The 26,505-nt window shown below is 46.8% G+C and overlaps 1 protein-coding gene across 1 annotated transcript in view; it reads right to left on the bottom strand.

Annotated features, from left to right (window-relative positions):
* The window catches only part of HK3 (hexokinase 3), an 81,203-nt gene that overhangs the window by 40,393 nt on the left and 14,305 nt on the right, over positions 1 to 26,505 (bottom strand). The window contains exon 2 of the mRNA XM_088465475.1: positions 23,612 to 23,774. Coding sequence (XP_088321601.1) covers positions 23,612 to 23,774 — 163 coding nt within the window. The remainder of the gene's footprint in view (positions 1 to 23,611; positions 23,775 to 26,505) is intronic.

The raw sequence follows: 26,505 nt of genomic DNA, 5'->3' as shown, positions 1-26,505 counted from the left end.
TTGTGCACCTGCCGCTATAATTCTATTCTAGAATACATCTGCCGCATACTTGCAGAATAGCCCTGAACCTATTTCCCTATTGTTTTACAATTTTTTCCCATTTTTTTTTTTTGCACCCCAATTTTTAAATTAATTTTTTGGGGTGTCCCTATTTTTTTTTTAAAACTTTTTTTGACACAGTTCTTTTTTAAATGTCATTCTCAGGGGTGCAGGCTATTTTTTTTGAAGCCTGCACCCCTAAACCCCAATTCTGCACTTTTTTTCGACACCTATTCAATTGTGAAAAGTTATCACCGTTTTTTATCAAAGACTTGTCAAAACTGCGATAAGTCTTTGAAATTGAATAGGGTGTAAAAGTAAAACCTGATAGTAAAAAAAGTAAAAAGTAAAGTAAAAAAAAAAGTTAAAAAAAAGTAAAAAAAAAAGTAAAAAAAAGTAAAAAGTAAAAGTGATAATGACGTCATAATTGCGATATTAACGCAAAAACGATGTTATCGCACCCATATTGAATACCCCTGTAAGTGTGCAACGCATGACATCCTGGCGTTGCACGAAAAGGGGCGCAGCAGTCAAAATCCAAGCACCAGAATCCTGACGGTAAGTATTATAGTTAGGGGGAGGGTTAGGACTAGGGGTTAGGCACTAGGGGGAGGGTTAGACTGCAGAGGGGGAGGGTTGGGGTTCTTACCTAGCTGGGTTGGGATTCTGACTGTCGGGATGCTGGTTTTGGTATTGTGACCGTCGGGATCCCGTACCCGACCTAATTGAAAGTAATTGTTGTTTTCTTATTGTGTTTGTGAATGCTACTTAAGGGGTCACCAAACCTAGAGTACAAAGTAAATTATATAACAGAACTATCAAACTCCCTGTCAGTTTTCCCATTGAAGAATACTAGGCTTAGGGCCTGATTCAGAGCCGCTCGTAAGCGGCCGCTCGTTTGCTCCGAGCGATGTTTCCCCAACTGCGCATGCGTACGGATCGTTATACTCATGCGCGAACCAGTCAGTGCGGTCGAAATTCATGTGCTCGCTAAATAGCGAATGCCTGATAATTTGAATGACAGAAAGAGGCGTATGTGGGTGGTAACAGGGGAAGGTGCTTGAAAACGGGGAGTGGAGATCCGATCGCAGGCGTGCTTATAGGTCAAAACGGGCGTTTTATGGGTGTGCATAATTAATACAGCAGCGTCATTGACCACGTCACTGGGTTATTTTATAGCCAGAACTGCTCGCAAGATAGTGGTAGCAAAAACCAACCACAAGAATAGCGAGCAGCTCATACCCTGGTCGATGTACTCGATTAATCTAATAAATAGCGGACATGACGTAGGATGCGAGCGGCCAGGGGGCGTAGTTTCCCGAAAAACGACCGCAAGTTTTGTTCTTTCGTTCAGACCTAGAGGCGTGAACAGACCGCAAAGAGCGAACAGTTCATTGGAATAGCCACCCCTATTTTCTGTACGAGCGAGCGCTAATTGCGTCCGGCTCTGAATCAGGCCCTTAATTCACTAGAGGACTGGAATGCAATCACAGCTGCATTCTCTCACGGATCGCAGTTGCTAAAATATGCAAATGCCCTTCAAAGCACAGCCAAGCACAGGGATGCCCATTGCTGCCTTCTCATATACCTACAACGACGTACAACTATGTACACATCAGTACCATCGCCGTACATCGGGCAGTCACGCAGCATGTAAGTCATGTCTGACCATCTGCAAACACTGCACCTTTCCTGACACGCACAGAGGCCTCATACTCTGAATGCAATTGCAAGGGCTAATTTATGCACGCCCATGAAACGGCATTCAAACATTCAGACACACCTGAATTTTTTGGACAACCCCCCCCCCATTACCTCCCCCAAATGCTGACCTGTCACTCACTTGACGTGAATAGATCCTCTGTGCGAATGTAATCGCACTGCAATCACTGTGACTGCGCAATAGTAAACAAATGCTCGTTCTGCGTAAATATTGGCATTGAGTTCTCTGGTGAATTAGGTCCACTGAGTGCAGTTTTTTAACCATCTTTTACAGGCAATGGATGTGAATAGTACATTATACTGCACATAAAATGTGAATGTAAAGTCAGACATCTCAAGTTATGGTATGGAAACTTTTACATATACATGTTTAAAAACTTTAAATGTGATTAGCTGGGTTTTTTTTATTATTTATTTCTAATGGTTCTGTAAGGCAAGTAACACATGGGTGCTTTGAGTGTTTGCATGTTAAAGCCCCATGACCTCCAGCAATTACACTGTCCCCCAAATGCAGGTACAAGCAGTTTCTTCCTACCTTGTCCTCCTGTCCTGTGAAAAGAGCAGGGAGCCAGGACAGTCAGTGTGGTGAGGAGGGGACGCAGAGGAGGCACATGCAGTGACTCTATCGAGGAGCAGGAAGAGGAGGGCCGATCCGTGCAGCCCACTGAGCCCGGTGATAGGTAGGCTGGTGACCCCTGGGGAGGGGCCAGCCAGTGTGTAGCAATGTCGGACAGGCTGGCTCCAGTCCCCGATATGAGTGTGAAGCCTGGCCTGGCCGGCCTCTCACTGCCCTGGCTGCCGCGTGGCCACTGAGGGGAGCACGGGGCCCGGCCCAGCAGGAAATGTCCCGCTGTTCCGGTGGCCCTATCCGCCCCTGTATGTATGTATCCAGGGGCTGGCTGGCAACTTTTAGCCTGGGGGGCAAATGCATGCAGGCGGCCCTGGCAGAGGAGTAGCGTGTAGCCAGGGTGCCCGAAGAACTTGCGTGCTACGGCGCCCTCCCCCCCCTCAAGTGTTCCAGGGAGGAGGCTGGCCATATGGGATTAATGTAAAGTAAAAATAAAGATTAGGGACAGCCCCGTAGTGGTGCCCATATGCAGTGCCCCCTTGTGCCCCAGGAGAGGACCCCCTTTATGCAGGCCTCCAGTAGTGCCCCCAGTAGTGATCCCCCCTATGCAGTACCCCCAGTAGTGGTCCCCCCTGTGCAGTGACCCTTGTGCCCCCAGTAGTAAGCCCCTTATATAGTGCCCCCAGTAGTGGTACCCCCTATGCAGTGCTCCTTATATAGTGCCCCAGTAGCAGTCCACACCCATGCAGTGCCCCCAATAGTGGTAACCCTTATGCAGTGCCCCTTAAATAGTGGCCCCAGTTGTAATCTCCCCCCTATGCAGTACCCCCAGTATTGCCCTTTTTATAGAGCCCCTAGCAGTGGTCCCTCGATGCAGTACCCCCAGTGGTAGTCCCCTCCCCCCTATGTAGTGCCCCTAGTAGTAGTCCCCTCCCCCCTATGCAGTGCCCCTAGTAGTTGTCCCCTCCCCTTGCAGTGCCCATAGTAGTAGTAGTCCCCCCCTTGTAGTAGTAGTCCCCCCTTGTAGTGCCCCCAGTAGTAGTCCCCCCAGTTGTACTCCCCCCCTTGAAGTGCCTCCAGTTATAATCCTCAGTAGTGGTCCCCCTTGTAGTGCCCCCCCCTGTAGTGCCCCCGGTAGTGGTCTCCTTCTTGTAGTGCCCCCAGTAGTAGTCCCTCCCTCTTGTAGTGCCCCCAGTAGTGGTTCCCCCTTTGTAGTGCCCCCAGTAGTAGTCCCTCCCTCTTGTAGTGCCCCCAGTATTGGTTCCCGCTTTGTAGTGCCCCCAGTAGTCCCCCCCCTTGTAGTGCCCCCAGTAGTAGTAGTCCCCCCCTTGTATTGCCCCCATTAGTAGTAGTCCCCCCCTTACAGTGCCTCCAGTAGTGGTTTCCCCCTTGTGGTGCCCCCAGTAGTGGTCTCCCCTTGTAGTGCCAGCCTCCCCCCCCCCCAGTAGACACACATAGTAAAAAAAACAAAAAAACACTTACCTGAATCCCCGCTCCCGCCGTCGCCATCCGCTCCTCCGTCTGTCCTTCCCGGGCAGGGCCGCTCTGCTTTATGAGAGAGACGTCATATGACATTATGACGCCTCTCCCATTGCCCACTGCGGGAGCCGGAAGATGGAGCGGCTCCTGCAGTGGGCGCAGCAGCAGCTAATGAGAGTCTGACAGACTCTCATTGGCTGCTGATCAAAGCAAACACACAACTGCTGGAGCCGGCGGCTGTGTGTTTGTCACTTGTGTAGCGCTGACCGAACTCCGTCCGGTCAGCGCTACACACGCGGTGCAGTCTGTGTCACAGTGACACAGACTGCCCGCAGCCCGCGGCCCGCATGACGCTGCGGCACGCGGGGCACATGGCACCCTGCCCCCCGGCCCAGCCCGCCACTGTATGTATCCTCACTGTGTCCAGGGATCGCAGAGGGGCCGGACACCGCATGCACATGCCAGAGAGGTAAGTGTACATGAATGGCTACTAAACATCACATCAATGTGATGAGATATATAGTGATATTTTTCAGTAGCCACTTCATGTTCTTCATGAATAGACCCCCCTCCCCCCCAGTTTGAAGGGATATTATGGTAAGTCTAGGATTATGTAATTTGTGCACAAGCATGGATATCCTTAAACCCTGGACTGTTAGGTGCTATATGCCGGATGGAGCTAGACATAAGATGTGGCTGGGTGCCCGGCCTGTTCAGTAGCGCATGGCAGAGGTCGCACCTCCGGCAGTCTGCTCCGGGTCCTAGTGTCTGGTGGCAGCATACTGTAAGAAGAGCGCGCCTCTAACAATCAATGTCGTCATCATGGCCCCTTTACTGCAGAAGTGGACGCAATGCGAGAGGGTTGTTGTCTCGCTATCACAGGAAGTGCCCCCAGACAACACAAGAGAATAGGCGAGCGTGCCACTAGGACTAGTCATGAAAATGTCTGTAGTACTTTTAGCTTTACAGCATGAATCAAAATAGACAGGTAAATCATGAAACCCAAGAGGTATATTTCTGGCTACTGGCACTCTGAAGTATAATAAAAAATCATATGCTATTGATTACACTTTATCCTGCAATATAAATAAAGAAGAAATACAAATGCGGTAATACAGTATCTTGCCACACTTGCATCTATTGGTGATGAAGCTGACAAACATCTGTCAGATAAAGATGGCAGAGAATGACTGTCTCTCAAATAAAGAAAATAAGTATGAGGAGTCGCATATCTTGCAGAGCCAATCTACAAAGGGGATTGTCCTTATTTCTCATACCAGCACTGAATTTAATTACTTGATACAATGCACTTGCTTTAACCCTATGTTTGACAAACTGTAATAAGGCTTCCTATCCCATCCCAGATAGTTTATGCTAACAATATAATCAAGAGCACAGGTTCGCAAACTCTGTCCTCTGGACCCCAAACTAGGGGCTTATCTATAATGGGTGCAGGGTGCCCCCTGGGTCCAGGGGGTCCCCGCACCGCACACCCTGCACCCATAGTATTACTTACCTCTCCGGAGTCCCACTTCAGCATGGGGGTTCGGCGATGTAAAAACGCATGCGCAGAACAGCGAAAATGGCAGCCGCGGCCATTTTCTCGGTGACCTGCGCATACTCTATAGACTCTGGGCGCACTCTAGTGCCCAGAGTCTATAACTCTGGCGCTGTCCGCGCACAGCTCAGTGCGCTGCCGGCCGATGGACAGAGAGGAGGGGGCCCGTGGCGGAGACTTCACACGGGCCCCCTCCTCTCTAGAAACGCCCCTGCCCCAAACAGTGCATGTTTTCCAGGTCTCACAGATTCACAAGTGAAATATTTAGCACCACCTGTGGATATTTTAAAATGTTTCAGTCAAAGTAATGAACTCACCTGTGCACCTGCTGGGTGACCTGGAAAATGTGACCTATGTGGGGTCCTGAGGACCGAATTTGAGAACCACTGATCCAGAGTGATCTCACTCGCCCTTGCAGAGTATACTTGTTTTGTTTTTGTTTGTTTTTTCAGCAAAAAGTACATTGTAATAAATTGATAATTTGTTAAGTACCTTTACACCTGGAGAAAAGTTATTGCACTGCAAGTGGAGCAAATACATTGACTATGTTTGCATGCAGTGTAAATACTGGCTGCTTTTGCATGTAGCTTGTAAATGCTGGACAGCTTTATCTTTAAAATGCAATACAGATAATTTGGACTCACCTCTCCCAAATCTCAATCTCTACACATTTTACATCTGCCCACCTGCAGTGCAGCATGGTTTTACCAAGATGCAGTTACTATACTTCCTCTTTTTTGCTTTGTTCCCAATTCAGAATAAACCCCTTTGTCTGATTGTTCTCTTACCACTTTCCAGAATATGATATAAGTAACCTGCTCTGAAAATTATGCAAGGATCAATGATCAATGATCCCCATTCCATAACACCTCTGTTGTTGAAATGAGAAGTACAGATCTCTCTGGTCAGTGTAAAACACAAGAAAATCATGCTCACAGTTTCATGCTTTTTTGCTTTGTGACATCTGTAATAACTGTCAATCATCCCAGGCAATGGCGCAGGTCACTTTTGTAAATTTAGTGCTTGTGTGCATATCCAAAGGAACATATCCTTGTTTGTTCTGACTCTGTAGACTTATCTAACTGCTTTCAGAGTGCAGGGCATTAGAGCTGCATGGCTGAGTGCAGATGTAAAAGACGGTACATTTGGTAAAAAAAAATAAGAATACGATACACTCACTATTTCCTCACACAGACGATTACACACTGTACAGCTAACTGATTTGAAATGACAGCTTTAACAGGACAATGTTACTTAAAACATTTATTTGCAGTTAGGATCAAATGTCAAGTACAAATGACATCATATTTGACCTCTTACATCACTCCTTTCATTTGGTTGTGTAGCTTATAAATAAACGACATAGCCTAGTTTTATTATCGATACCCAAAATATAAATTTCAAAATTGCATTCAAGACTTGGCAAAAGATTGCTCACGCCACATTCAACAATGTGACATGAGCACACAGTGGCTTACTCTCACAGCTTGATCGCAAGTTTCCCAAATTTCGGGGAGTTCTCCCATACTCGTGGTAGAGGTAGGCCACCTTCGCAAAACATGTCTACTTCCCCAGTGGCCAGAGTGGGGGCTTGATGACGCAATTCACTGCAAATTACGCCATCATAGCCCCAATCCCCTATCTACAATTACGTAAATTAATTAACCCCCTCCACTAGTACATCCCAGAGGGTAAGTACAAAAAGTAAGGACGTATGCTTGATCAAAGTGCTGTAATAATCATGAAGTCATCAGACCTGGTGCCTATACAGCTCTGCCGTTCATGCAAGCTGTAGTATTATCTTCTGGTCACAGCACAGCACCAAAGTTTCCAGTACTTGCCACATCGCTGCCAGCAACATTGCTGTCATGTCATTGGGCTTTTGTAGATTCGGATCAGGACTTGTGTGGATGTGACCACAGCGCCTGTAGTACCGGTGTCAGCCTGCAGTAGATGATACTGGAGTATTGCACAAGGCCGGCGGTTCAAATCCTGACAGCGGAAGCCCGTCAGGGGTGAAAATCCCGAAGCTACTAAAGGTAAGTATTGCTGACCTTTTTTTACCCCCTAACCCTAACCCACCTTTAGGGGTGCCTAACCCTAACATCTCCCAAGTGCCTAACCCCCCTCTAACTGCCTAAACCTAACTCTCCCTTCCCCTAGCTTAACCTTAACCTCCCGGGGGCTGCCTAACCCTAAATCCACCCTTGGGAGCCCCTAACCTAACCCACCCCCCCGCGGCTGTCCATGCCCGGCTTACCTTCGATCGGTAAGCCGGGTGTCGGTCTCCCAGCGTAGGTCTAATGACAGGCGGCGGGGTTTTGATGCCTGTCAGTACCTTGCCGGGATTAGACAGTCGGGAAGCCGGCGGTCGGGATTTCTTCCATCGGCTTCCCGACTGCTTCCCGTACTGAGAGTAGGATGTAGATGAATGCACCAGCCTGTAGTGGCAAAGCTGCTGGAATTGGTGCAAAGTGCAGAACACCCCAGATGGTAGATGAATGCGGACTGAATGGATGCGAGATGCACCCATATGCAGGTAGCTGGGGATTGAGTCTGACACAGTATGCACTTGAATGCAGAACACTGAAGACTGAGGGCCTGATTCAGCAAGCAATGCAAGTGAGAGAACGCACAGTGCGAACCGATGTTTGTGACCTGCGCATGCGTATGCATCACATTGCGTTTGCGTGAACAGGATACTGAGTACGGTATGGTACTCTCAGAGTACGCAGGGAGCCCACATAGACCTTCGATGTTGATTAACAGGAAGTGCTGTTGGTGGGTGGAGACAGGGGGTGGTCGGCCGAACGCAGGCGTACCTGTTCGCACGCCATTACAGGGGTGTACATAAATTAATCTCAGAGGAGCCGCACGCAGCCGTGCTCCTCTCTACGTGCAGGATTCTCTCAGGTCCTGCAGCAGGGTCAGGTCTGCCCTTATCTTACATGCAGCTTCAATGGCACTCGATGTTCCCAATGTGTGTGCTGTCAATCATGGCATAGGTGGGTGGAATTATGTTTTGCTGGGTGTCTCCTTCTTGTCCTGCGGTCTCCGTGCATATGCATTTATTAGCAGCGGCTAGGTGCGTGCGTCTGCTAGCGTGCGATCCTTGCTGAATCAGGCCCTGAGTCTGCAGAGCCTGCCCTAGCCCATTTGGTGCCCTAGGCAAAATTTTGACTGGTGCCCCCTGACAACTTCCCATACCGAGCTGAACAGCCCCTCAGGAAACAAACAGGTGGCCCTGCTCAGTAGGTGCTGTCGATGTTTTAAGACCCATCTGTCTTTTCATCAGGACATGTCATGATGAAAAAACCAATGGGTCTTGAAACATCAACAGAACCTATGTGATTTGTGACAAAATATCACTTTGTTACAAGTTACAACTACTGAGGAGTGCCAACTGTTTTTTTCCTGAGGGGCTGTTCAGCTCGGTATAGGAATTTGTTTATTATGCTAGGAGGGCACCCTCGAAATTACCAGTAAATGTATCCAGTGTGTCGGGCTGAATGTATGTATGTGTGTATATATATATATATATATATATATATATATATTAACCAAACCACACCAACATACATCTCTTCACTCATCTCAAAATATCTCCCAACCCGACCTCTCCGCTCAGCACAAGATCTGCGTCTCTCATGCATTACTTGCTCCCATTCACGGTTACAGGACTTTCTTTGCGCTGTACCCACTCTATGGAATGAACTACCTCGCACAATAAGACTTTCCTCTACTCTCCAATCCTTCAAGCGTTCCCTGAAAACTCACCTCTTCAGGCAAGCTTATCAGATTCCAGAACCTCCCACATAACCTTAATAGCTTCCATATCTAATTACATCCCCTTTTACAGTCCACACACAATCTCACACATTGGGCTCTATTTACTACAATCCGCATATTGAATGCGGATTGTAGTGTGATATTACCGAGTGAATTCGCATTGCGAATTCAGGCAATATCACAGGGATTTACTATAAATCCCTTGCAGGGACAGAGCTTGCGATAAAGCTCTGTCCCTGCGGATCCCATCCGCACTCTAGTCGCGGTAGTTTCGGAAAAAATACCGCGACTAAGAGGCCGCGCATGCGCCGACCGACCACCGCTACTACCCCCCACCAACGCTAAGCCCCGCCCCTGGCACTAAGCCCCGCCCCCGCGATCGCGGATGGTGATCTTCTCCGGGCTTCCTGATCAGGTGATCTCCCATACTGCACTGGGGCCCGAACACCTGATGACCGGGCCCCAGTGTACTATGGGAGACCAGCTGACCGGAGAGGAGCCATCACCGGAGGCCCGATCACCGGTCCCTGGATTCAGGTAAGTAAAAAAAAAAATGTTTAATTTTTTTTTTCTTTTTTTACAGCAATCAGCTTGCATCTGCTTAGACCACACAGCTGATTACTGGTACCGGCTCCCGCCTCTGCTCTCCCCGTTAGAGCAGAGTGGGAGCCCGGTAACCGGGGGTGACCCTGGATAACGCCACCTCCAGGTGGCGTTATTATCACAGGGCTTCCCCCGGTATTTTTTTACAATTTATTTTTAGTAACTATGGTCGGATCACATTTCCCATTACAATTATGGGAAATGCGATCTGCTTTACTAAAAATAAGTGATACTGGGGGTTGGAGTAGAATTTTACTAATTCTACTCCAATTGCCCTTTAATAACTACAGGTGAAACTAAAATAATGTGAAAAGGGTGTGAAAACACCCTTTTTCACTTTATTTTTGTAAAAATAATGTTAATAAATAGAGCCCAATGTCTTTCTCTCACATCCTCATGACATTTGGTCGACATTCCTGTGTGTCTGGAACATGCAGCCAACCAAGAAACTGTGCATTCTGGCTGGACCAAAATGCAATATATAGCACCTATCCTATGTATCAATGCCTATTTCCCTATAGATTGTAAGCTTGCGAGCAGGGCCTTCCTACCTATATATCTGTCTGTTATTACCCAGTTTTGTTCTATTAATGCTTACAATTGTAAAGCGCAACGGAATATGCTGCGCTATATAAGAAACTGTTAATAAATTATATATATATATTAGGGATGTGCAGGCTCGGATAGGTTCGAGTTTGCACGTGGAGTTCAGATTTTTCCCTCAAAAAAAACAGAACTCAGAACGAGGCAAAACGTCATCTTACATGGACAAACATCATCATTCCTGGTCTTTTGTCCAGGAATGATGATGTTCATCCATGTAAGATGACGTTTTGCCTCGTTCTGAGTTCCGTTTTTTTGGAGGGAAAAATCCGAACTCCACGTGCAAACTCGAACCTATCCGAGCCTGCACATCCCTAATATATATATATATAGTGTGTGTGTATATATATATATAATTATATACACACATATATATGTGTATACAAACACACACACACATATACACATACATATATATGTATATACACACACACACATATATATACGCACACTATATATATATATATATATGTGTGTATGTATATACAATATGTGTGTATATGTATATGTATATATATATAGTCCCCCCCAGCAGTGCCCCTAGTGGTAGTCCCTCCCCAGCAGTGCCCCTGGTAGTAGTCCTCCCCTAACAGTGCCCCTAGTAGTGGTCCCTCCTTCAGCAGCGCCCCTAGTAGTAGTAGTCCCCGCCATCCAGCAGTGCCCCTAGTAGTAGTCCCTCCCCAGCAGTGCCCCTGGTAGTAGTCCCCCCTAACAGTGCCCCTAGTAGTAGTACCCCCTCCAACAGTGCCCCAAGTAGTAGTAGTCCCCCCTTTCCAGCAGTGCCCCTAGTAGTAGTAGTCCATCCCTTCCAGCAGTGCCCCTAGTAGTAGTAGTCCCCCCCTTCCAGCAGTGCCCCCAGTCATCCCCCCTTCCAGCAGTGCCCCTAGTAGTAGTAGTCCCCCCCATCCAGCAGTGCCCCTAGTAGTAGTCCTCCCCTTCCAGCAGTGCCCCTAGTAGTAGTCCCCACCCCCTTCCAGCAGTGCCCCTAGTAGCAGATACAGAAACTGGAACAGAGCTTGAAATCACTGCCGCCAGCAGACTATTCTCAGGGAGAAGAGTGTTATTCTAACAATGAGATGGACACAGGAGGTGGTTTGTATAGTGCGTTCCAAGCACCTATTGGACGAGCAGGTCATGTGAGCGCGGCTGCTGGAATTTGGTTAACAGATGTAGTCATGTGGCAAAATCCAAGATAGTCATGCCCTGAAACTGGCAGAAGGGTAAATGCCAAGCCCCCATGCAGCAGTGCCAGAGCAGGGATGCCAGAAACGACCAGAGAGAGCACAGATGGCAGTGATGTGATACCTCATACCATGTGTGACAATCGCTAGTATTTCCTCACCCCATATAGATGCGTGCTGGAAAAATAGTGATGTTTAGATTACCATACTATATATGTGCAAACAAACGTTTTGTGTGGATAGGCGGCACATAATTTCTAATTGAACCCCATAGTTTTCTATTAATTCTTGTTTGTGCAGCGTATGTGTGAGCAGGCAAGAACCAAGCTTAAATTATGCCGATGCCTACAGCATTTATGTGCATGCTTTCCAGATATCATCAATAAATGCTTAATGGCACACGCATACCTCCCTACTGGCCCCAATTTGAACTGGCCAGTCCCTATTTGAGGACTATGTCATGTTACAATTACACTGTCCTAATTGCAGGGCAGTTAGAAAGGTACATTACTTTACCCACCACTGCTGCATGCATCAGTTAAAGGTTTACAGGAGGGTGATCAGCACTAGACAAGGATCAGGCTAATGATTTTCAGGCCCAGACAGCATGTGACGTGGTTAATCCCCATCTCTCGAGATGCTGATCTCCAATGTTGGGAGGTATGGAACATATGGACAGGGCCTGATCAATCATTAGGTTATTTATGATGCAGCCTAGGGCTCCAGGACTTGGGGGGCACCATGCAGGTGGCAGTCGGACTATAAAATGAAGACCTAATTCATTACAGAGCTTAATTGAATAAGCTTGATGGTTATTCACCCGTCCCTACGCGGTGTTGAGTGACTAACAAACATAACAGTTGTATAACCTTTGTTACCTGCACATGTACAGTGTGAATGGTGATTTTCTGAGCATGTATATGTGCTCTGTGTTTAGCTGCTAGGCCGCTACAAGTAAATTAGCTTAGGGCATCTGGAACCTATAATCAGGCCCTGCATGTGGATATCATATAATGCACTACAGTGGCTTGTTCAGAAAATTGTTGCAAGCAAAAGAATGATCCATGATGAGCTACTGCCTCCCTGCACACAAATAGCAGTGTAATCAGTGGGTCAGTCAGAATGCCAAATTGTGCTTTGCTCTGACCGTAAGGCTTACACATCTACCAGTGCAAATACATGATGCGCAGAATCATCACTGGGGGTCTCCAAGAAGAACTTAGGCTCTGCCCTGGGGAAAAAAAGAAGAGATGCTGTGCTGACGATATCTCCTGGAAGAAGAGAAGTGGCAACGTGTTCGAGACAGATGAGACACTACACGCAAGTGAAGAGGAAGTGTCAGGAAGACAGAAGTTTCCAGGTGTAACTGAAGAAGACTCCAGAGATGAAGGCGCCAAGCAGACGGAAGACGTTGGATCAAAAGAAATAAAGATCAAGTCAGTGAAAGAAAAAGTATTGGAAGATAAAAAGAGCTAACATTAACTCCCCACTGTCTTCTAACCGGTTGCAGGAAGCGGGTAAGACCTCTATGTTTGCCGATCACTAGGCCCAAATATATTCGCTTTTCAACATGCCAACAACAATCCAGGCCCATACCTAAAAGCTCTAAAGCTAAATGTATTAGCCTGTGACTTGCAGGCATCGACAAGGTTACCAGGTTGTGTTTGACTTTTAAATGATTGCCCTTTTAAAACATTGGGCAGACTCCCCGGGACGTCAACGATGCCTGCAAGTCGCATTACATTTACCCTGTAGACTTCATAAATAAGGATGCTTGTATGTGGATCAATGAGCAATAAGACCTAAGATTTGTTTTCTAATATTCATCAATTTGAGAAACTCATACAACGAAAAAGCTACAAATTTGGTAAGATGCTGAAGACAATATGTACAAAAGATGGCACTGAATAAACAAGAATAACACATAAGGCATTTTTGAAATGGAAAACTATGTGTAGACCACAGCACCATACACCCTTGATTGGAATGGCATAGCAGAGTGGAAGTATACTCTCTAAGGGGTCTATTCATTATGTTAATTATCGGGGTCCGAAAGGCCCCCGATAAATAACATACTAATTTGGCGTGAGCGCCGTAGCAATTCATCATTGCTCCGGCGCGGAGACAGCTGATCTGAAAATGAGCTGTCTCTGTGAGTGGCTTCACTGCTCCCAGCATTAAATTACTTTTGCATTTTCAATCTGTATAGTGTCCCAAACCCGGAGGTCCCCTCTTCGCAAAGGACAGCTCTTCTTGTAATGGCATTTCTAGGTATTTCTAGGTACTAGGTTATTAATGCTGGGAGGTACCCGATACGTGGCGGGATATACCGCATCCATGATGTGATGCTTAGTACCTGTACATCCCGCCCATACACTGTAAAGTAATATCATTAACTTCCTTGGAAGCCTCTGTACCATTACTGATTGATATACCTGCCCTATAAAATATATCATATACTGCTGTTCTGTTACAGTGTAGACTCTCTTTATTATCATATAGCCATATACAGGAAACTGTTCTATTATTCCAACAAATGGTATGCAGTCAGAAAGTCAACATTCAGAATGTTGACATGGGTCCTGATTCATTACGTATCGCTATTGTGATCGCAACTGAGATTACGCGTGCAGTCTCACTGCGAAGATATTCTAATGACTGCAACCGCAATGCCATCGCAGCCAAACATAAGGACGCCCACTTTACCTTACACACATACGTAATACTTTGCAAGTCTGCAAAACCTTTGGTAACATCGAGTACCATGGGGGCCTCACACACACTAACATAAGGTCAGACCTTACTCAGAAATTGCTAACCGCATTGCATGTAGTGAAAGCCCAAGCTGCATATGGCATTGCAGTGGCTAATTTATGCACACCCCTGTAACAGCGTTCAAACGTACTGGCATGCTTGCTTTTCGCTGGCCACCCCCTGTCACCAACCCCAAATGGTCACTTCCTGTCAATCATTCTGCGATGGGTCTGCATAGTTAGAATGTCAAAAGCCAGGATGTTGATATAGGATGTTAGGGTTAGGCTGCGGTTTTGTTAAAGTGGAGAGAGATAAAGTACCAACCAATCAGCTTCTGTCATGTTACAGGCTGTGTTTCAAAAATGACAGCTAGAAGCTGTTTGGTTGGTACTATCTCGCTCCACTTTCTCTCCACGGTTTGATGCATTATTATTATCATTATTATTATTAGCCTTTATTTATATGGCACCACAAGGGTTCTGCAGTGCCTTACAAAGTACATGAACAAGTGAGCGAACAAGAAAACAGTGACTTATAGTATGAAACAATGCAGGACAAGGACATGTGTTTATAAACATTGCTGTGTTAGCGATCATAACACTCAACAAGCAGCAGGGTGTAAGGGAAGGAGAAACACATGAGGGAAGAGGGCCCTGCTTGTAAGAGCTTACGTTCTCCCCAGAGAACCAACCATTTAGCTTTTAACTGTCATTTTACAGGCTGTGCTTGAAAAATTACTGTTAGAAGCTGATTGGTCAGGGGCAGAAATACAGGAAACAATGGAAGGCAGTCTCCTCTGGGTGCCAACCCTGAGGTGGCACATTGATCTCCTCCATTGCTTCAGGTTGTGCTTTATGTTTCCCAGATCAAGAATAAGCAAGGAGCCCAAGGGGCATGTGCCGCAGTCCCCCCTCTGCCAGGGCCCACACCCAGGAGTCCTGTCCCAACCTAGGGATGGATCTCCAGCAAGGAAACCCCATCAATGTACATAAAAGGCAAATGCCGAGGCTGGAGTCTAAATGCATGGTTCCTCCTTCCTTGGTTAACTCTTCCCCCTCACATATGGGACCTGCTGCCCCTACCGTTACTGTAAGAGCAGCAAATAGCAAGAATGGTAGACCATGATCCGCAATGGGTAGTATTTGTGTACTGGGGTGTTGGTAGTTAATTGGGGGAGGAATATGTGTCTGTGTGCTGCTGGTGTGTTAGTAATGAATGTGGTAGTGGGTGTGACTGAGTGGTGCTAGGATGTTAGTAGTATATATGGTGTTGTCAGTGAATGCAGGGGGAGGAGAGGTGATGCTGGAATGTTGGCAGTGAACACAGGGGGGAGTGTGTGTAGGTGCTGCTGGAATGTTGGCAGTGAATGCATGGGGTGGGGGAGGAATGTATGACTGGATGCTGCTGGAGTGTTAGTAGTTAATGCAAAGGGGAAGGGTGTGACTGGGTACTGCTCGGGTGTTGGAAGTGAATGTAGTGGAAGAAGAATGTTCTGGGTGCTGTTGGAGTGTTGGCAGTGAATGCAGAGGTGAGAGTGTATGTCTGGGTGCTCCTAGAGTGTTGCCAGTGAATACAGGGGGGAGGGTGTGACTGGGTACTCCTGTTGTCTCGAAAGTAAATGCAGGGGGAAGAGAGTGTGCATGGGTGCTGCTGGAATGTCAATAGTGAAGGCGGGAGTGTGGAACGTATGCGTGGGTGCTGCTGGGGTGTTGGTAGTGAATGTGGGTATGGGGAAGTGTGGTGTTGGTAGTAAATGCAAGACGAGGGAAGCCTCAAACAATTGTCTCGCCTCCGGGCTCCTATTATGAACTTACGTAGCTGTAATTGGTTGGTATTTATCTCTCTCCAAGGCTTGATACATCTCTACCTTAGTTTTTTTATTCATTCTATTTGGTGGAAGCCACATTTAAAATTATAAAGTGAGTCCAAATGTGTCTGCCATCTTTGGCCTTTGTGATGGTGTATTATTTAATCTTTTTCTTGCCATAATATCACAATTTTATATATACTAGGGCCTAGAGCTCATCCATGTATTTTAGCCTTTCTGCACTTCTCTGCCTACTTATGGGTGGGCTGTAACAGCACCACTGAAATATATTCAAGTTCCTCTTAATGAACTACTCAATTATAACCTTTACTGTATGCTTATAATAATGATTGTGGGTGTGAAAGGCAAATGATCACTGCCATGTGTCTTTCCTGCAGCCCCCGGCTGCCTTAAATTCTGTTTGTTTTAATCATCTGAATGTGTTGAGCAGTCAGCATTTCCCCATAACCTCAGTCAGAGACCTCTATAGTTGTTTTAAACCAATCATGGCCCTTGCAGTGACCTCCCTCAGCATTTTCATTAACCCACAGTAAATGACTTTGAAGGGATGGCCTAACCAAGGCATTGCCCTGGTAGCATCACACAGTTTCCATCTCACTATATGTACCTAGCGCCCCAAGGGATATTCAATCTATATCCTTAAACGTCTTTGCCCTGGCTGTACTCCAGTCTCTTCATACCATAGAAGCAATTCAGCTTTCATGAAGGTGCTCCATGAAGCCATTCTTGTATTGGCGATATGATTTCATGGATATTACAATTACTTTTTCAACCTATATAATAAAGGAGTTTTGTCACCTTTTTAACTATTACTCATTTCTATTTTTTACAGTGTACAAGTGAAGTGTGTGACAGAACTCACACAGTCTCCTTTGTGTCACATTACTTTTAGGAAACAGCAGTATGCTAAGGGTGTGAAGAAATGTACAAAGAACCGTTTGTCCTTTTCATTACTCATTACTCATGTCTGCAGCAATAGCAAAATAAAGCACAGGGTATAAGTAAATGATTATTTCACTGCGCCATTCTTATTATTACACAGTAATGCAGTATAATAAGCTAACATTGTACATATAGGCCCTCATTCAGAGCCGCTCGTTAGCGGCAGTACGCTCGTTCCGAGCGATGTTTGCACATCTGCGCATTCGTACGCTTTTTAGTACGCATGCGCGAACCAGTCAGTGCGGCCGAAAATCCTTTGTACGCTATATAGCGAGTGCCTGCTATTTTGAGTGACAGAATGAGGCGTATGTGGGTGGTAACAGGGGAAGGTGTTTGAAAATGGGGAGTGGAGATCCGAACGCAGGCGTGCTTAAAGGTCAAAACGGGCGTTTTATGGGTGTGTATATTTAAAACAGCAGCGTCATTGACCACGTCACTGGGTTATTTTATAGCCCGAACTGCACGCAAATTTGTGGTAGCAAACACCAACCACAAGAATAGCGAGCAGTTCATACGCTGGTCGATGTACTCGATTAATCTAATAAATAGCGGACATGACGTAGGATGCGTGCGGCCAGGGGGCGTTTTTAACAAATAAACGAGCGTATGTTTTGCTCGCTCGTTCAGACTTAGAGGTGTGAACAGACTGCAATGTGCGTACGGATCATTTGAATAGCCACCCCTTGTTTTTAAACGAACGACCGCAAATAGCGTACGGCTCTGAATGAGGGCCATAGTGCATACTGAAATATATTGTATACAGAGCCCTGTATATGAGAGCATACAACTGAAATGATCACCATGCATCAGTAGAAATATAATTGCCTGGCAGTATTTGTAACTGGTAAGGATCAGTTTAGAGTTAGGCAAGTGTCTTTTTTTCTTGCAGCATGTTCCATATGTACCCTCAGGCAGGGCCGGATTAAAGGGAGGGCGACAGGGGCGGTCATCCCGGGGGCCCCAACACAGCAGCAGCAGCTGCACAAGAGCAGGCACCGTTGTTAAGCCCCGCCCACCTCGCAGCAAAATGCCGCAATTCGCGGGTCAATCGGCTGGAGGCGGAGCCAGCATGATTCAATTTCATTACAATTGTGTAATTTGGCTCCGCCCTTTTCTGATTGACCCACGAATTTGGCCGCGAGGGGGACGGAGCTTAATAACGGTGCCGTCCTGCCAGGTCCCCTCCAGAATGAGATAGATCCCCTTCCGCCCTCCCCATCCACAACATGCAGTGCAGATGGTGCAAGGTAAGTGTGTGTGTGACTTGTGTGTGTGACTTGTGTGTGTATGTATGTTTGTGTGTAATGTATGTGTGACACATGCATGTGTGGTGTGTATAGGTGTTTTTCTGTGTGAATGTATGTGTGTGTAAGTATACAAATATATGTGTGTGGTGTATGTGCATGTACTGTATATGTGTATATATAAATATATACAATTATTTTGATTGGAACCCCCACAAAGTTGTTGCCCCAGGGCTCCCTCAAACCTTAATCCTGCCCTACCCTTAGGGGCCCATTTATTATTGTATATTTGAGGTATAATCTCCGAAAACACCCGTTTTCGGGGGTTTACTACAAATATGAAGTTTCCCCTGGATGTATGAAGAAGGGACCGTAGCAGGTATCTCCGATAACTGCTGTGATCCCTCAATTGCCACAGGCAGCCGCATCACGCAAAGGTTTCTATGGGGGATGCGATGCTGCCAAATTTCCGATGCATTACAGATATTGGGCACCGCAGCTATGGGTTACACCGCGCATAATTAGCCGGCGGAGCCGTGTCCCCGCATGTGCCGGATTATACATCCGGGCGCTATGATCGCATATTGCCAGTTTCCCGCTGGGCCGGTCCCCTTGCGGCCGCCCAGCCCATTCTTCAATGACTGGCCCCCGTCCCGCTGCCCGCATCCTTCGATCGGGCAGCTGCACAGCGCAGGAGCTTAGTGGCGGCGGCCCTCCAGCCCACCCCAATAGTCTGACCCCCCTCCCCCGGGCCTCCGCTCCCCAGTCCCGCTGCCGCGACTGGAGCTTAACTTCGATCGGGCAGCTCAGTGCACAACTTTAAAAAAAAAAAAAAGGGCGGCAACGTGGGAGCTGCTGGCTGCGCATGCTCAGCCGCTGCAGCTCCTTCCATAAGCTTTTGCGGAGCACAGGGCCGACAGTCAACACTGACGGCCCCGCCTCCAGCCTCTACGCGGCTCGACTCCAGCCTCCTACACAGGCAGCGCAGCACAGCAGACGCAAACCGGAAGTTCCCGAATCCACGATGTGCGGTGGCCCTTCCTTACCTCACCCTCCGTCGCCTGCCATCAGCCCCTCTTATTTTTTGTGCCATCCCGTCCTGTCCCCTGGGGCTTCAGGAGATGATGAAGTGGACCACGCAGGGGGTAGGGTGCAGCTGTGCCTGGGACGGAGAGGAGCGGGCACGGATGGCAGGGGCTTTCCCAACACACTGTAGCTGTCAGCGCTGAGAAAACGACATCAGTGAGCTGAGGTGACCCTGGAGAGGAGGTATTTCATGTTCAGTTTTTTTCACTCCTGTCCAGCCCGCTTATTCCCACCACTACTCCTATCCTGCCTCTGCTTCCCACCATTACTCCTATCCTGCCTCCACTTCCCACCATTACTCCTGTCCTGCCTCTGCTTCCCACCACTACTCCTATCCTGCCCCTGCTTCCCACCATTACTCCTATCCTGCCCCTGCTTCCCACCATTACTCCTATCCTGCCCCTGCTTCCCACCATTACTCCTATCCTGCCTCTGCTTCCCACCATTACTCCTATCCTGCCTCTGCTTCCCACCATTACTCCTATCCTGCCTCTGCTACCCACCATTACTCCTATCCTGCCTCTGCTTCCCACCATTACTCCTATCCTGCCTCTGCATCCCACCACTACTCCTATACTGCCTCTGCTTCCCACCACTACTCCTATCCTGCCTCTGCTTCCTTCCACTACTCCTATCCTGCCCCTGCTTCCCACCACTACTCCTATCCTGCCTCTGCTTCCCACCACTACTCCTATCCTGCCTCTGCTTCCCACCATTACTCCTATCCTGCCTCTGCTTCCCACCATTACTCCTGTCCTGCCTCTGCTTCCCACCACTACTCCTATCCTGCCCCTGCTTCCCACCATTACTCCTATCCTGCCTCTGCTTCCCACCATTACTCCTATCCTGCCCCTGCTTCCCACCATTACTCCTATCCTGCCCCTGCTTTCCACCACTACTCCTATCCTGCCCCTGCTTCCCACCACTACCCCTATCCTGCCCCCTGCTTCCCACCATTACTCCTATCCTGCGCCTGCTTGCCACCACTACTCCTATCCTGCCCCTGCTTCCCACCACTACTCCTATCCTGCCCCCTGCTTCCCACTATTACTCCTATCCTGCCCCTGCTACCCACCATTACTCCTATCCTGCCCCTGCTTCCCACCACTACTCCTATCCTGCCCCTGCTTCCCACCACTACTCCTATCCTGCCCCTGCTTTCCAGTATAACTCATATCCTGCCCCCCTGTTCTGAACTACTACTCCGCCTGCCCCACACCGTTATTACTCCAAGCCTGCACCAGCTCTGCCATTACTACTACTCCCATCCTACCCTCAAATCCACACTACTACTCCCATTCAACCCCCTGCTTCCCACTACTACTATTTTCATCCTGCTCCTTGCGTCCCACTACTACTGCTACTCCCATCCCAACCCCAGCGGTGGTGGAGTTTATGAAGTTTGTGCTCCAGGTGCTATTTCTGGTGGGGACGCACCCTATTTTTTTTTTTCCTGCGGTGGCCAATGTGTTTTTTCTTCTTGTGGAGTCCAATGAGTTTGTATTTTTACCTGTGGAGGCCAATGTATTTGTTTGGGGCCGGTGTGTTTTATTTTCTTCTTGTTGAAGCTAATGTGTTTTTATTTTTTTCATGTGTGGACCAATGTGTTTTTTTTTTTTTTTTCCTGTGGGGGATAATGTGTTTTTGTTTTTTTCATGTGTGGACCAATGTGTTTTTATTTTTTTCCTGTGGGGGATAATGTGTTTTTATTTTTTTTATGTGGGGGATAATGTGTTTTATTTTTATCTTGTACGTTGTTTTTGATCTACACACGTGTCTGAGTGGCAGTGCAGATTCAGACGCGTGCACCAAGTAGTGTATTAGAAATGTGTTGGGTGTTCCTAGGCGGTTACAGGGGTTTGGCTACAGAGACACTGAATTGCTCACACTGGAGGCCATACTTAGACGGATGATCTGCACCTAGCATAGGGCTGTTGAAAGTTCCAATGGTGCGACCGATGGAGGTGTCTAAAGTCTTCAGGGTCTATTCACTAATCCTTAGAGATATAAATGGAGAAAAATAAGTCTCAACCAATCAGCAAGCAACTGTCAGTTTTCAAACACAGCCTGTAAACTGAAAGGAGCTGATTGTCTGAGACTTATCTTTCTCTCTCTCCATGGATTAGCAAATAGACCCCTTAGACATTGAAAGTGGGCCTCTCAGTCCTTGCATATTTGCTTAAAGTCACAGACGAAACTGTAGCAAAAGAAGCAAGGACGGCTGCAACTATGTCCACCTCAGAATCGGGCCCTATGAGAAGGGATCCCGCCCCCTCGACAGACCCCGCCCCCATGAGGGCTGCTTCCATAAATTTCCCGGGCTGGTTTTCCGTCCCAATCCGCCCCTGTGCGTTAGTGTACCATTTTGTTGCCCTTCTCCCCTGCAGGTGGCCCGGTTTGCTCATCCAAACCCTGATAGTTAATACCTTTTTAGAAAGCTATGTAATTCCATAGACAAAAAACATTATGGTTTCACATGTCCCATTAAGGTTGCTTAGACATGATCTGAAACTTCACAAAACCTATTGATTTTCTGCCACTCAAACTTCAAAAAGCAATGAAATTACGATCAGTAAGGCTGACACCTTAATGGACGTGTTCCTTGCGCAATACAGATATGGTATGCCATCACACCCTGTGGTTAACTGTAGATTCAGCGCTCTCACAGCATAAGATTTCTGCCACTCACAAAATGGTGGAGCTGCTAATTCACAGAATTGTGTACTCATTGCAATACACACATGCAGTCTATGCAACTGAGGTTTGAGCAGTTATGTGGCTCCACATCCCACTCAGTGCCCACAATCTTCCCATTTGATTACCAAAACAATCTCACTGGCTTCCAAAATCTTTCTCACTGCATACATTTATCTCATTTAGAATACACGTTCAGCTCCCTTATTTTTAAAAATATCATACTCTGTCTATGCATGTACACTTTCTTCCCCTATATGCCTCCATGCTGCTATATATTCCCCAATCCCTACTGCTGTGTGGTCTCCCAACTGTGATAGTCTGTGTTCCCTCATCCGCACCAATGTTTTCCCCCAGCCGCACTGCCCTGCATCCGTGCCTTCTCCACAGCTGCTGTCTTTCTCTCATCTGTGGGACTCTTTCTTCCTCTATCTGCACTACTCTGGTCCAGCAACCATGCAACTCTGTCTCCCCCCACCACCTGCACCACTCTGTCTTACTCCCCATCCACACCAATCTGTCTTCCCCAATCCCTACTGCTGTGTGGTCTCCGAACTATGGTAGTCTGCGTTCTCTCATCCGCACAAATCTGTCTTTCTCCATCTGCACCGCCCTGCATCCGTGCCACTCTGTTTCCTTCTGCACCACTGCCTTCCCCTAAGCCACGCCGCTGTCTTCCTTTCCTCTGTGGCACTCTTTCTTCCCCCATCTGCACCACTCTTTCCCCCACAACTTTGCAACTCTGTCTCATCCCTCCACCTGCACTACTCTGACTTCCTACCCATCCACACTAATCTGTCTTCCCCAATCCCTAATGTTGTGTGTTCTCCTATTTGTGCTAGTCTGTATTCCCTCATCCGCACCAATCTGTCTTTACCCATCTGCACTGCTCTGTCTTCCCATGTCCATGCCACTCTCTACCCCCATCCACGTCGCTGTCCCCCCAAACCATGCCACTCTGTTTCCCCCCAAACACACCACTGTTTTCCACCCATCTGCATTACTTTGGCTACCCCCCTCTGTACTGCTTAACCTTCCCTCCTCTACACGCCTTTGTGCCTCACCTATCCACGCTGCTGTGTCTCCACCCCCATCCACACCACTTTTATCCCATCTGCACAGCTCTATTTTCTGCTTTGACCTCAGTTGCATAGACTGCATGTGTGTATTCCAGTGAGTACACAATTCTGTGAATTAACAGCTCCACCATTTTGTGAGTGACAGAAATCTCATTCTGTGAGAGTGCTGAATCTGCAGTTAGCCACAGGGTGTGATGGCATACCATATCTGTATTGCGCAAGGAACACGTCCATTAAGGCGTCAGCCTTAATGATCGTAATTTCATTGCTTTTTAAGTTTGAGTGGCAGAAAGTCAATAGGTTTTTGTTAATTTTCAGATCATGTCTAAGCAGCCTTAATGGAACATGTGAAACCGTAAGGTTTTTTGTCTATGGAATACTTATATATGATTGTGTAATGAATAGGTTACAATTCAAGAAGCAAGAAGAAGGTTCCACTAACCAGTGCCATCTGGAGTTGAGCGGACATACATAGGAAGCATTTTCAATGTTGATGGTCTCTCCATTTTTGCCTTTAGTCCTCTCTCCATGTTGTCTGACATCAAATCCCTCACCTCTTCCAGCTGTGCCCATGACAGAAGAAATGGTTGCAGACATCTTTTAACCTGCACAAAAGAAGAAAATAATCACATAATAAAAAGAGACCATTTTTATGGGGGACCGTTAGAAAATAAGGAAAGTCGGTGTACTTTTTGCTGTGCATGAGGCAGGCAAGGAGTGTTATTGTTATTGGTGGTGTTATTGGCAACACAATGATGTACGATACAACCAGCAATATTCAAGTGGAGATGAAAACCAGTAGCCTAGAGATTATTGTAGTTTCAAGAATCAAATTGGCAAACTAAGGTAAAAGACATGGTGAGTTCTAACTAAGGGCCTGATTCAGACCCACTCGCGAGCGGCTGTCCGCTCGCAAGTGGGTCGATGGTATGCACTGAGCATGCGCACGACGGAGGGAGCTCCGTCGTGCGCATGCGCCAGACACGACGAGCAAAGGACTTTCCTTCGCTCGTTGTGTCCGATCAAAGGGGGCGTGCTGTCAATGTTGATTGACAGCACGCCCCCTTTGGTGGGCGTGCCGGGGGCATGCCTCCCTGACGGGGGCGTTCCCACGGGAACGCCTCCCGTCAGAAGCCGGCCCACTGACATCACTAGTGATGTCAGTGGGAGTGATTTTGGCTCTGATAGAGCCAAAATCACTCCGGAGTTTGCGGTTGAAAACCTCAACCGCAGGCTCCGGCTCGCAATTTCGATGGTCGCGATGGTCACGACCATCGCGGCCATCAAAATGCACGCTCGTATAGCCTGTGGGTGGTGACCCACAGCTATACGAGCGTCCAGGAGGACGCTCCATGAAAATGGAGCCCGGCCCTCATTCAGAGCGTGCGCTCTGCTCAGAGCGTACGGCTCTGAATGAGGGCCTAAATGCACAATGATAATTATTATTATTATTATTATTATTATTATTATTAATAATAATAATAATAATAATAATAATATAATAAAAAAAACATGCTAAAGACATTCACAAAAGAATACTGTAATATGGTCATATAAAAGTGCATTACGTGACACTAATAATGGACAGCATACCCAGACATTGCAGCAATTAAATTAAACCTTTTATTGTATACTATTTTTTTCAGTAAACTTACAGATGTGTCCTCAATCACGTAACGGTTCTTGAGCCATATCACGCGAGACGCAGATAGTGGCTTGTACTTTTTGCTGAATTTTGGGTCTTTTTCGCATTGAAACCACATACAGTACAAAGTCGCTGACTTTGTTGCAAAGGATTTTGTATAAAGTCGCAGAGGCATGAGGCATGGCGCGGGTCACTCATATCAGAACTTGAGGCCTGATTGTAAAATGTACACAATGCTGACATTTACGCTGATTGAGTGATTGTTAGCCATTGCGCATACGTGAAAGCTGCACTACGCAGCTCAGCGATTGATTTGCAATTACTTTCACACAGAGAATTCATTCGCTAAGGGAGTGACAGGTAGTCAGCTTTTGGAGGAAGTAACGGAAGTTGACTAAGATAACGCAGGCATGTCTGACCATTCAAGCGCTGTTTCATGGGCGTGCATAAGTTAGCCATTGTTAGCCATTGCTATCTCCTTCACAGCATGAGAGCTCTCACCGCGTCAGGAGAGATGCACTGTTTGAGATAGGTCAGGCGTATTTAGGGGGGGAGCGGAGAACATGCCCTGGGCGCTGTTGGACGTCTGCCGTCCAGGGCAGTGCGGTTCGCGGCACTACACACTAAAACATACAAAGAGGAAGCTGGGAGCAGCAAGTTGTGGGGTTTCTCCAGGCAGCTGGGTGCCTTTCAAGGGGCATCGGTTGCTTTGCCCTTGTTACGGACCTGTGAGATTGAAATAGTGGGGAAGGTGTTCTATGGTTTGTAGAACCAGGCCATGCCCTATACATTTAATGGGATATCTTTTCCACTCTGTATGGGAACATAGACGCATTTAAAGGAACATCAAAATAAAAATCAAACACATATGTGATCTATGTAATAAAGTGAGTACCAACATGCCCTCACTCATGATTAATTTGAATAAATACTTTAGCAAGTAGAGTGAACTTTGAAGTGACATTTTTACTTAGTCACTAATGCCAGTAAAAGGATGCACAGGGGAGTTCTTGTGGAGGCAGAAAAACTGGAAAATGGGCACACATTTTGCTGTACAGCAGTCAGTGAGTCATGTTTGTGCAAGTAGAAATGTATTATGAGCCCAGGTTTTTCTGTTTCTAAATGACCTTTCGAGAGTGAAAACGGTAACACAAATAAGTGGGAGTAAGAACAGACATACACTTACAGATTTGTTACTTTGCTGTCTGAACAAATGTTTATTTTAATGAGGAGACACTGTTTCAGATTTAGCAGTGTCTCAGCTGCTTTTTTATGTTTTAAAACATGTCAAGATAGTAGGAAAAAAGTAAAACGCATCTTCAAACAAACTGGAAACTGCATTGGACAGAATGGGCAGTGCTGTTATATAGTCTCATACAGAAATGTATCTATGCTAAATGAATGCATTTCATCCCTGTGTCATTTCCATGAAATTCAGAACGTATATTGACATTTAAATTTTAACTGCTAGTATTATTCTGAGAATTTGACAGCTTTCCACTGATTCTGCCAGTTGGTAACAATGGCTAAGTATAACACTGATTATCAAAAATAAACAAAACAAAAACCAATATCTTGCTAAAGGGCCTATTTATCAAAAACTGAGTTCCAGTCCCAAAAATGAACATTACTTATCACGGCAATAATGAATTAATTTTCTAATGGCTAGTTACCAAGAATATCTTGCTAGG

This window comes from Taudactylus pleione, unplaced genomic scaffold (genome assembly GCF_031769625.1).
Source record: "Taudactylus pleione unplaced genomic scaffold, aTauple2 ptg001990l, whole genome shotgun sequence".
Lineage (NCBI taxonomy): Eukaryota > Metazoa > Chordata > Amphibia > Anura > Myobatrachidae > Taudactylus > Taudactylus pleione.
The sequence above is the reverse complement of the archived record's forward strand: the minus strand, read 5'-3'. Positions and strand labels throughout refer to the sequence as shown.